Source organism: Macaca thibetana, chromosome 6 (assembly GCF_024542745.1).
Source record: "Macaca thibetana thibetana isolate TM-01 chromosome 6, ASM2454274v1, whole genome shotgun sequence".
In the NCBI taxonomy this organism is placed as follows: Eukaryota; Metazoa; Chordata; class Mammalia; order Primates; family Cercopithecidae; genus Macaca; species Macaca thibetana.
The window spans coordinates 45,714,464-45,726,464 of NC_065583.1; the positions used below are offsets into that span (position 1 = coordinate 45,714,464).

A 12,001-nucleotide genomic window follows, 5' to 3' on the forward strand; every position below is an offset into this window, starting at 1 on the left:
AGCAGGATCATCTGCCTCACGGCGATGCAAAAACACAGAAGGAGTTTGCAAAGACTAAGGCCCCAGAGGACCCAGGCTTTCCTGACCCACTGCCACTTCTGCCTCATCTTAGTGGTCAAAGCCACACAGTTAAACCCAAAATCAAGGACGAGGAAAGTTCCCTTTACCCCCATGAGACATGGCAAAGGTGTGGACGCAGAGAGGGTGAAGAACAGGGGCCACAATCCCAATCTCCCACAGCTACTGACACTAAATTTAAATGGGGAAGCTTCCATAGAAAATTCCAGGTGCTCATCTAATAGTAAGCTAAAAAGGAGTTGTGAACATGTATTTGAAACACACTGAAAATTTAAGTCCCCAGAAAAGTTCAGGGTAATATAACATCCATGTGTCTATCTCCAATAATTAACAAATTAATATTTTTCCATATTTGCTTCTGATTTTTTTTTTAGAAATAAAATATTTTAGAGTTTATGTACTCTGTATATCCTTCCACAGTTTTATTTCTCTCACTATCCAGAAGTAATTACTATCTTAAAGGTAGTCTGTGCATATTTTTATTATATATACAGCATTCACTAAGATTAATATTCTTCTTTGTTTTTAGATTTTAAATATCATAAATAGTATACTCTATATATGTAATTCTAAAAATAGCTTTTTAATTCAACCATATATCTAGAGATCTAGCTGTGTTAATATATATAGATTGTTTTCATTTAAATTGTTATATTTTACTCCATTGTATGACTGTATTTGTCTGTTCTTGCATTGCTATAAAGAAATACCTGAGATTGGGTGATATATAAAGAAAAGAGGTTTAATTGGTTCACAGTTCTGCAGGCTGTACAGAAAGCATGGTAGCTTCTTGAGAGGTCTCAGGAAACTGAAAATCATGGCAGAATGCAAAGGGGAAGCAGGCACGTCTTACATGGCTAAAGCAGGAGGAAGTGAGAACAGGGGAGGTGCTATACACTTTTAAACAACCAGATCTCACCATAACTCACTCACTCACTATCATGACAACAGCACCAAGGGGATGATGCTAACCCATTCATGAGAACTCTAGCCCCATAATTCAATCACCTCTCTCCGGGCCCCACCTCCAACACTGGGAATTACAATCGAACATCAGATTTGGGTGGGGACACAGATCCAAACCATATCAATGACTATATTATACTTAATCTTTTTTCCTTTATTAATGGATGCTTTTAATGGTATTATCATATCACAAACAAGAAAACATTTAAAAATCACATATTTAAGGTAAGTGCAGGCAATTTTATTAAAATATTAAAGTTATTTGCAAATATTACACAGATAAAATATAATTAAACTGATAATTCAAAAACACTTAAACGATATATTAAGGAATATGTTATGAAGGGCTATACATTATTAATGATCAATTTTCTTCTGAAATACGTGCTCTAAAGGAAATAAAAGAAAGATCTACCAGCAGACAGCACTAAATATTCCATCATTCGCACGAACATTCTCCTACAAGCCACAGCCCAGAAGACTGTCGATACGCACCTTGCCTTATCATTTTCTGTTAATATTTAGTCAGTGTTTCCAATATAATTGGCTGCTTCTTCAGATCAAAGGCTTTTACATAGGCCCTACCTGCAAATCAAATAGCTATCCATGGAATATTAGAACTTGACTTGCTCCATTCTCTTATATTTTTTGTGTCTCACACTAAAGAAATGAAAGATGCATGATTCTAAGGCTCAATAGCTAGGAAGTATTCATTCAAACTTGAATATTCTTCAAAGAGAGTGTGGGGGCAACTCTAATCGGAGGAAGAAACATAAAGGAAGTAAACCCAGATGTTTTCCACCAAAGTCCTCCTTTTGGCTGGTCTGATTTCTACTGGTAAGTCGAAAGTGCAATTTTAGAATGTTAATTTTTAAAAACTGATTTCAGGGGAAGATTAAAAAGATTAAAAAGTCATTAATAGCATGATCACAACAAAGACTTGTGTATTTGGCTATTAAAAAATGAAACAGGAATGATACATGGTCCTGATGATGTTCTAAATAATTTAAATGGAATGTTCCGGTTCTTTAATGAGGGAAACATAATAGTGGGTTGAGAAGACATTACAAAGCCTTTCAGTTTTGGTCTGGGACTTAACTAGAACAAAACTAGATAATAAAAAGTTGATATAAGAATTTGATTCTGATTTTGATCAAAATCAAATTCTGATACAGATACTAATACAGAGACTGGTGTGGATTAAGACAAAGGGAATGCTCCCTTAATACTCAGAGAAGGAGAAAAGGTGCATAAATTACTACACTGTCTGATATTTGCCTCAATTCCCAAGGATAAAGATTAGTTGACAAACTGATGGGATTATATCTTGATCAAGGTGTTGATTTGGAGCTTGGCTCCAAGGCATAAAACTTTTGAAACCCATCTTTTAAAAGTATTTTAAAGAAGAGGCTTAATGGCCATATTCTGTAGCTTCTCTTCACAGCATAGGTATTAATGAAGAGTAAAATGTCTTTAAATAAAATGAATAGTCAAATTACCAGACTCTTGCTTTTGCTTGTTTCAAAGTGCAAGGTTGAGTGTGCTTACTGTATCTCTCTGTGAATGTTAACACCAGAAATCCAGGATGTTTAATTCAATTGAACATTTATCAAGTGCTTACTATACTAAAGAGATGAATTGTGCCTAAAACAAAGTTTGCACCAAGTCTGCTGAGAAAGCAGCCCTTCCTCCATGTTTCATAATTTTTCATATAATTGGTTCTACTCCTTTTCCCACCTTCTCTCCTAATCTCAGTCTAGGCTAAATTGGTTTAACATTTCAGATTATTTCTAACAATCTCCCTCTTCCCTTCCATGTTTGCAAGTATGAGATATCTAGTGTTAAACAAACTTGGCTAGTTCAGAGTTCGTTTTTCCTTTAATTCAAACATTTGCTTGGATTTGATTAGTAGAACCATTTCAAAATTACAATTTCTAAAATTATTTTCTGAGCCATGCTGTTTTATTATTTTTGCTTAATCTAAAAATAATGATCCCCATGGCAGATAATGAGCAAAGAAAAATAGAAAAGCACAACTTATACCATTTACTAATGGATCTGAAGCAAGGTATAATGATGGAGGCCAATGCTTATAAAGAGACACATTCAGCCGGGTGCGGTGGCTCATGACTGTAATCCCAGCACTTTGGGAGGCTGAGGCAGGCAGATCACGAGGTCAAGAGATCAAGACTATCCTGGCCAACATAGTGAAACTTCGTCTCGACTAAAAATACAAAAATTAGCTGGGTGTGGTGGTGTGCACCTGTAGTCGCAGCTACTCAGGAGGCTGGAGCAGGAGAATCACTTGAACCCAGGAGGCAGAGGTTGAAGTCAGCTGAGACCATGCCACTGCACTCCAGCCTGGCAACAGAGTGAGACTTCGATTCAAAAAAAAAAGTTGTATTCACTAATGCTCTAACATAACAAGGCAGAATTCTGTGGCCTGGGAAAAAACCAATTTTACATCTGAATCAGGATATAAAATTCTGGAAAGACGACCTTCCCACAAATACATAAAGTTTGGGGAAAACTACAGTGAAAACAGAATTGTCAGGATCCACTGTGTGACTGATAAGGCAAATGGAGATAGGGAATGTCTGAGGCCAGGAGCTCTGCTCTCATGTTTCTCCTTTTTAGCACTGGCAGGGCCATGGGCTAATATATGTGCTGGCAAGTCTTCCAACGAGATCCGGACGTGTGACCGCCATGGCTGTGGACAGTACTCTGCTCAAAGGTAGGAAGTTGCACACACAACCATCCAACCCTTTGGTCCCTAACCTCTTTTCTCAGTGTCCTTGCCCAACGTTGGTTGCCTCAAGGGCTCACAGTTCTGACAGCATGAAAAACCAGAGATGTAACCAGTTATATCACTGTCTTTGGAGCAGCTTCCAATAACTCTGCTTCAATTATGAGCTGTGAATTGGGATCAGAATGTGGAAGAAGGAAAAGAGCAGGGAGCAAACACAGTTTTCCTTCTGAATGTCTTCACACATTGACTTACCTCACTTGGTTTTTCCAAAGGGGTATCAAACACGACTATCCCATTTTATAGAAGAGAAACTTGAACTGAGGTGCCAAAGCATTAACAGACCTGCCAAGCACAGTTGGAGATGGTGAAGGCTGGGCCTGAATTCAGGCTTTTGGTTCCTCTTCCCACCAAACTACGCTGTTACTGGCCCAGGTTCTGGAGGTTGAATATTACAGGCTGACTCTAAGCAGGCGAGAGAGCACCACTATCTCTTCCAGACAATGAGGGTCACACTCGTGAATTTTCAGTTATACCCAGCATCAACGTGGGGTGCCACTTTCTAGTGAAATAGCCATGTGTCCAGTCATTTCACTGATCTCCATCCTAACTAGAGGGGAACTCTCACATATACAGATACAACTTACAAAGCAACCTCAAATACTGAAACAGGACTAAGAAGGGAAATATGGGAAACATCCCCTGAATTGCCTAAATTTAAACTCAGCTCATACTGTAAAGCTTATGCACTTGATTGATACAGTAACTTCTTGGCTTTTGTCTTGAGCCTGCTCAGTGTTGCTTTGTACATAATTGTAGCAATCCTGGTAAATCTGATCGTTCAGACGACAGCCTATTAGAAGCCTATTAGAAGGCTGGTGAGAGCAGGCATAGTGACAGCAGCGGGAAGCAAGAGCTGAGGGGTTGCTAAGATGAACTCAAGGCACCTCACGATCTGGAATAGTTTGGTTTGGGCTCCATGCACTTTAATAAACCCAGGAGGTATCACACGCTGTATTAAAATACCATATATAGTAAGTGGTATTTACAATCCCTTTTTAGATCACTGCGAGAAAAATAAGACAAGGGTAACATGTGATACTTTTATGATAAGTTCCCATAAAAAGCCAGCTGTTTTCAAAGTGGGCTTGAAGACGTCAAGATCTAGGTATCTAGAAAATGCACTTACATGGATTGCCTCATTCCCCCCAAATGCCATAAAATAATAGTGGTTAATACTTGTTTAAAGCTTACTATGTATCAAGTACCATTTTAAATGCTTTCATCTTTATAACATGGTTATTAGCACCTGCAGGGAGGGCGGTTAAAATTGGCCTAAACAGAGTAAGGCATCCTGGGACAGCCCAACATGTTCTGGCAGCTTCAAGCTTTGGTACCTCGTTTGGAAACAGTGGGCTAACACCATGTTCCCGGGCAGTAAAGCTCCCCAGGGCAGCTCCTCAGTCTGTTCATTCTTATTTACATCCTAGAAGTCAGAGGCCTCACCAGGGTGTGGACATCTTGTGCTCTGCTGGATCTACTGTGTATGCACCATTCACTGGAATGATTGTGGGCCAGGAGAAACCTTATCAAAACAAAAATGCTATCAATAATGGTGTTCGAATATCTGGAAGAGGTAAGAGAGGTGGAGTCTATACCTGGGGTGTCTACTGGACATGTTGATGCTTATTTATTTAATGCAGGTTCCATACATAGAGATTTTGTACTTCTTTCAAAATGATAAACCTAGAACAGAAAGAATATAGAGTGTACCCAAATTAGCTGATGCGTTTTTTAAAAAACTTTTATTTAAGGTTCAGGGGTACATGTTCACATTTGTTATATAGGTAAACCACACGTCACAGACATTTGGTGTACAGATTATTTTGCCACCCAGGTAATAAGCATAGTACCCGATAGATATTTTTTTCTGATCCTCTCCCAGCTGAGGCACTTTCAAGGATGTTTCACCATTTTCTCTGAAAACTTCTGCTTCACGCACACACTCCATGAAACCCCACAGCTGATTGGAGGCATTCCTTCCTGTGACCCATGTGGTTTTGCTTAACAATCTATAAACGAAGCCACTTTCAGCAATGCTAACCATAATGGATAGATACTTGCATTTACTCAAATCCCACAAATCATAAATGCTGGCATTTCTCCAAGAGTCGAATGTGAAATATTTTTGAAAGCTTCTAAGTTTTAGGTAAAGCTAGGTCTCCTGGTACTCCAGATATTGGCTTTGTTGTTCGGTTACTCCACCAACGTATAAAATATACACATAAAAGTGCACTACACATCCATGTGTAGCTCCGTGAATTTCAAAAAGCAAATATACCTGTGTAATCAGCACCCAGATCAAGAAAAAGAACATCACCCACATCCTAGAGATCCCTTGTGCTACCATTTAGTCATTATTCCCAGCAAGATAACCACCATCCCAAGTTCTAACACCATGTATTAGTTCTCCCTGTTTCTAAAAATGGTATAGAATTAAACAGCATTCACTCTTTTTTGTGGGTCTTCTTTCATTCCACATCATGATTATGTGATTAATATTTTTGTATCCACATTTTTTTCTGATGCGTGATATTCCATTATATGCATATATTTTCATCCATTTATCCATTCTTCCTCAGACGGACTTTTGGGTAGTTTCCAGTTTTAGGCGCTTCTAAAATTGCGGCTGCGAACTTTCTTATACCTTTTAACGAACATATATATGCATTCCCATTGGGAGTGAGTCCAGAGGAGACTCTCCTCACCAAGGCTGTGAGAGGCATCTTGTGAGGGAACCCACATCCTTGAGGAGCTATATAGTGGTTGTCCTCTTTAGGCCCAACGTTGCAAGGGAAACTTCTGCCATTGAACTGGGTCCTCTGAAGTGGTGCTTAACAGTTAATGCCAAGGTCAGTGAGAGCAGTAGTAATCAGATTCCTCTAAACTGCAGAGATTTGTGACATTGGCTAGTAATCACGGTGACCCTAGAACTGAATAGATGAGCAGCCAACTAAAGCCTTATTGGACTTGTGTGAATGGAAATGCTCCAGGTCTGATGAACAAAATGCTGACTTCAGTCATCACAATAATGGGTTCCAATTCCCAATAAATTCCCAGGCTTGAATTGGTTCAGTCCCAGAGCCTCTTGAAAGAAAGGGAGGCTCAGTCCTTTTGCACAAGGGTCCTGCCGTGCAGCCAAAAATTTATACTGTAAACCTTACTTCTAGCCACCCCCAAAGGGACCTGCAATGGTTTAGCAGGATGACAGCACATTGGGGAAGAAATAATTAGGCTCTTCAGAGATTATTGGACACTTGCTCAAAACTGACACTAATTCCTGGAGATCTAAAAGGCCACTGTGATTCACCAGTCAGACTATAAAGTAGGGGCTTATAGTCAGGTGGTCAATGTAGCTTTTCACTAGCTATCTTACAATGCTACAGAGCTTTTCACTCCATCTTACAGTGAGCCCAGTGCATCCTCCAAACTACCAAGAGGCTATTTCCCCAGTTCCAGAATGCAGAATTGGAATTGACTTTCTTCTTCTTTCAGACTGCCTTGGCAGTTCTTGGTTATCTGCATTTCCAAACAGAATCTGTTTGCTAATTTCCACCAAAAATCCTGCCAGGGCTCTGACTAAATCTACAGTAAATATACAGATCAAATTGAGAACTGATATTTTTAAAGTAGTGAGTCCTCCAATCAATGAACATATTATATCCTCCACTTACTTATGTCTTCCTTCACTCTTATATTAATGGTTGTTGTAGTTTTCAGTGTAGAGATCTTGCACATCTTTTGTTTAATATTTATTCATAAAACCTACCTGATGGGAGTTTTAGCTCTTCAACAGCAGAACTATCCAATAGAAATATAACAGAAGTCATGTATATAATTTCAAATTTTCGGCCGGGCGTGGTGGCTCATGCCTGTAATCCCAGCACTTTGGGAGGCCGAGGCGGGTGGATCACGAGGTCAAGAGATCAAGACCATCCTGTCTAACACGGTGAAACCCCATCTCTACTAAAAAATACAAAAAATAAGCTTGGTGTGGTGGCTAAAAAATACAGAAAATAAACTTGGTGTGGTGGCAGGCGCCTGCAGTCCCTCAGACACTCAGGAGGCTGAGGCAGGAGAATGGCGTGAACCCGGGAGGCCGAGCCTGCAGTGAGCCGAGATCGCGCCACTGCACTCCAGCCTGGGACACAGAGCGAGTAGTTTCTATTAGCCACATTGAAGTAAAAAAATATAGTATTTTAGTATTTTATTTAACTCAATATTTTCAAAGTATATCGATATGTAATACAAAAAGTATTGAGATATTTTACAATTTTAAATGCTAAGTCTTCAAAATCCACTGTGTACTTTACCATTAAAGCACATCTCAATTCAGATTAACTACCTTTCAAGTACTGAATAACCACATGTGGCTAGTGGCTACCATATCGGACAGCATAATCTTACAGCCTTATTTTTATGCTCACTTGACCGGTTTGCAGTGCCAGTAGTGTATTAAAGTCTATTATTGGTGGGTTTCTATCTATGTCTCCTGGCGTCTCTTGTAGTCTCTGCTTTATATAGATGACCTGTTATTTAGTGCATGGATAGATGTAACTGTTGTATCTTCACTGTGACTTGGGGCATTTACTCTCTTATATTATCTTCCTTTGTCTTGTTTCAATGCCTTTTGGCCTGATTTCCACTCTGGTAACAGGACGATAGCCCTTGCTTTCTTATTGCTTGGCAAATCTTTGTCCATTTGCTTGGCAAATCTTTGTCCAGCTCTTCACTTTCAGCCTTTTCAATCGCTGTGTTTTATTCCATACAGCATTAAATTGGGGTTTGCTTTTCAACCCAATGGGACATTTTTTAATAGACAAGATAAGGCCATTCACATTTACAGATATGACTCCTATATTTGTACCCAACACCATCATTTTATTTTATAATTATTGTATTGCACTCTATTTCGCTACTTGGGTCTTTGCCTTTTTAGTTCTTTTGATATTTAGCAAGGTTTGTATTTTTGTTCCAGTTATTTCCATTTTCCTTTAAAGTCCAATAATTTCATCAGAATATGTCTTGGAGCTGACTTTGTTCAGGGTTCACCTTTTCTAACTAGCTAGTATTTTCCTGCTATTATTCTTCAATGCCTTTATTAGCATTTCATTTGAATCTATTTTTCCTTTGGCATCTTGTAATTTAGTCTTCCTTTTTAATATCATTCTGTCATTTTCATCTATTCCTCTCTGGAGTTCATTCAACTTTTTTATTTTTTGTCCATTTGTTATTTTTTAAATTTCAGATTCAAGGTTACTGAAGCCCAGATAAATAATTATACTTATTTTCTTTTAGGTTTTTGTGTCAAAATGTTCTACATTAAGCCAATTAAGTATAAAGGTCCTGTTAAGAAGGGAGAAAAACTTGGAACTCTATTGCCCTTGCAGAAAGTTTATCCTGGCATACAGTCGCACGTGCACATTGAAAACTGTGACTTGAGTGACCCTACTGCATACCTGTAAATGGAAGGCCAATGGTCAGATCTTCAAAATAAAAAGTCATCTTAAAAACCTGGATGCATACCCCGCTCTTCAAGAAATTTGTATTCACAAAGGAAAAATGCATGAAGGGATGGATACTCCATTTTCCAGGACTTGGTTATTATACATTGCGTGCCTGTATCAAAAAATCTCACGTACCTCATATATGTATACATTTGTGTACCCACAAAATTTTTTTAATTAAAAAAGGAAATTTGAGTTTAAATAGAAACATGATAAGTGCGAGAAAGAAAACATTTTGATTTTAACTCATTGTCACTCTGATGTTCGAGTGAACTGGTTTCTTCAGGCTCTTTGATCTTTCTGTCACCCAAGGAATCTGAGTGGTTTTGTTTTTTAGATTTCTCAGTCCTGAAGATCGAAGATAAATAAACAAGGGAACTTAAGCTGGGCCAGGCTGCATTTTTGACACCTCTAAAACTAGCAACCTTTCTGCTTGAAAATAAGAAAAAGCCTGAAAGTGTTTCTATGGTACAAGAACAGTGAGTGGTTTACAGTGCTAGATTTAGTATACATTCAATACATATTCAAAGAATACGTTGAGTTTAGGTAGTAGACTCTCAGCAATATCCTTAGGTTTATCATATTGGTTGTAGAGAGAGCTGCTTTCCTGGATAATAAAGGATTTGCTGGTATTTCCATCCACACTCGCCCACATGATTATGAATGATGGCAGTCCAGGAAAACATATTCCAGATTTCAGTGAGGCTGAACTACAGGAAGGACTAGAATGAGAATGAGGCCTACCTTTATCTGAAGTGTCTCATGGAACTGGGCCTGTCAACTTCATCTAGCCATATGCATATTACAGCTACTTACTTCTACACATCATTGTATTATAGCTATGTTATTCTGTGTTAGTTACATTGACAACAGGTACTAAGAGGAAACAAGACCATACAAATGTCCAAAGCACCAGAAATAATTCTGGCTCCTTAAGAGTTTAGCCAGTCGGTAAGAAAATGAATACGTTGAACTAATCATTCTGGAAACTTTCTTCATGAATTTCTGCTTAAATTTGTTTGGAATGCAGAAAATGCCAGCGAACGATTACATTCTTATGTGTATATTTTTAGAGGAAAACATAATTAACTGAAGTTTATTGTTAGAGAAATGGTTGCATTTGTGTATCTGGACATATGTACGAGAACGTTCATGGTATCACTATTTTTCACAGCAAAACCTTCAATGACCCAAATGACCATCAACAGTGAAATCAATAAATAATCTCAAAGTTATAGAATGTAATAGTTGACAGCAGTCACAATAAATGAACTTCAGCTAAACATAATGACCTGAATGAATCATGGCAATATAATTTTAAGTTTACAAAAGTCCAGAAGATCACATAACACATGATATTCTTTTTATAAAATTAAAATACAATTTCCTTTTTATATAACAAAATCATATAAAAAGGGAAGCAAGAAAATAATGAACTCTAGTTAACTCATAACTAGATCACACAGAAAGATTTAAGTTACTACCAGTGCTGTAGTTTTGCAGTTGGGAGGTGATTTCATGGGCATTTATTATTATGAATAACATGTCACAGAAGCAACAAGACTTGCAGTGGGTGGCCAGGAAGACAGAGTTATCATGATTGATGACTCTCAGGTAGTTGAGAATCGATGTCATACAATTAGCACCTTCTTAGATCTACTAGGTTGGTGCAAAAGTAATCACGGGTTTTGCCATTACTTTCAATGGCAAACCATATCTAGCACTATCTGATTTGAATATGCATCTCCTTGGTACCAAATAACTTTAGGTTGTTTCCAGAAATTTGGCTTTCAAAAAATAAATGCTGTACTCCATTGAGGGCACACAAAAAGGAAATACCACATCAGCTCTTAAAGGCAATTTTAAAAGAAGCTCTGAAATATTTGAACAACAAAATCTATGCTTAGTTTTCTAAATAATCATCCTTCTGATTATTTAGGAGGCAAACCACAGGTGGATATGGACATTGTTTTAAAAACCAGACTCATGACCTGGAATGGTGAAATTCCTCAAGGTAGAGCAGGGACATTGCCTTCCCCTCAGCATCTGCTCAATGGAAATGCAAACTTTGGACCAAAGGACTTCTTTCTCAGGAAGAACTGGAATACGGCGCCCTCTAGTGCAACAACAAATCCGTGTTTTTTTCCAGCTTGTCTTTTAGGTTTGGATGTCAAAACATTTGACTTAAGTATAAAAATATTATAAAGATTTGAATGACGGAGGGGTAATAGTACGGAGAAACTTACTTTTCATTAGTAACCATGATGATAATATACACTTCAAAAATTGTGATATTAAATATTCTGTCAAGTTTGATAGCTACACATTAATAATGTGAATAAAATCAATATTTACTTTGAAAATGTTTTATCTGCAAGAGATAAATTTAATAGAAGAAAAAGAAGGAGATAAGTGGCCAATCTAAGAGGCCAGGCTACAAAGGGAAGAATCCTTGCATGCATTTGACATTTATCACACTCAGTGGCATATTACAGTAATCACATGCCTATTGCCTCTGTGACATGTTATTCATAATAATAAATACCCATGAAAAACTGGCTTGTCTCCTGCCTCACCTCTCCCATATTCGGTACAATACAAATGAGGCCAGCAAGGATCACAAGGAAGGAAAAAAAAAAAATAT

General features: G+C 37.9%; 2 protein-coding genes across 3 annotated transcripts in view; both read left to right on the forward strand.

Annotated features, from left to right (window-relative positions):
• CXCL14 (C-X-C motif chemokine ligand 14) overlaps positions 1-12,001 on the forward strand; it is a 728,461-nt gene that overhangs the window by 350,392 nt on the left and 366,068 nt on the right. The gene's annotated exons all lie outside the window — the stretch shown is intronic.
• On the forward strand, positions 1,627-10,247 carry LECT2 (leukocyte cell derived chemotaxin 2). The gene is made up of 4 exons (XM_050792895.1): positions 1,627-1,881; positions 3,682-3,778; positions 5,281-5,426; positions 9,149-10,247. The coding sequence occupies exons 1-4, from the start codon at positions 1,836-1,838 to the stop codon at positions 9,313-9,315; spliced, it is 456 nt and encodes a 151-aa protein (XP_050648852.1). The 5' UTR covers positions 1,627-1,835; the 3' UTR covers positions 9,316-10,247.

Coding starts and splice junctions, on each gene's coding strand:
- LECT2 (XM_050792895.1), top strand. CDS start 1,836: ATGTTTTCCACCAAAGTCCTCCTTTTGGCTGGTCTGATTTCTACTG. Junction 1,882..3,681: donor GGCTGGTCTGATTTCTACTG/GTAAGTCGAAAG, acceptor TCTCCTTTTTAG/CACTGGCAGGGCCATGGGCT. Junction 3,779..5,280: donor GGACAGTACTCTGCTCAAAG/GTAGGAAGTTGC, acceptor TTTACATCCTAG/AAGTCAGAGGCCTCACCAGG.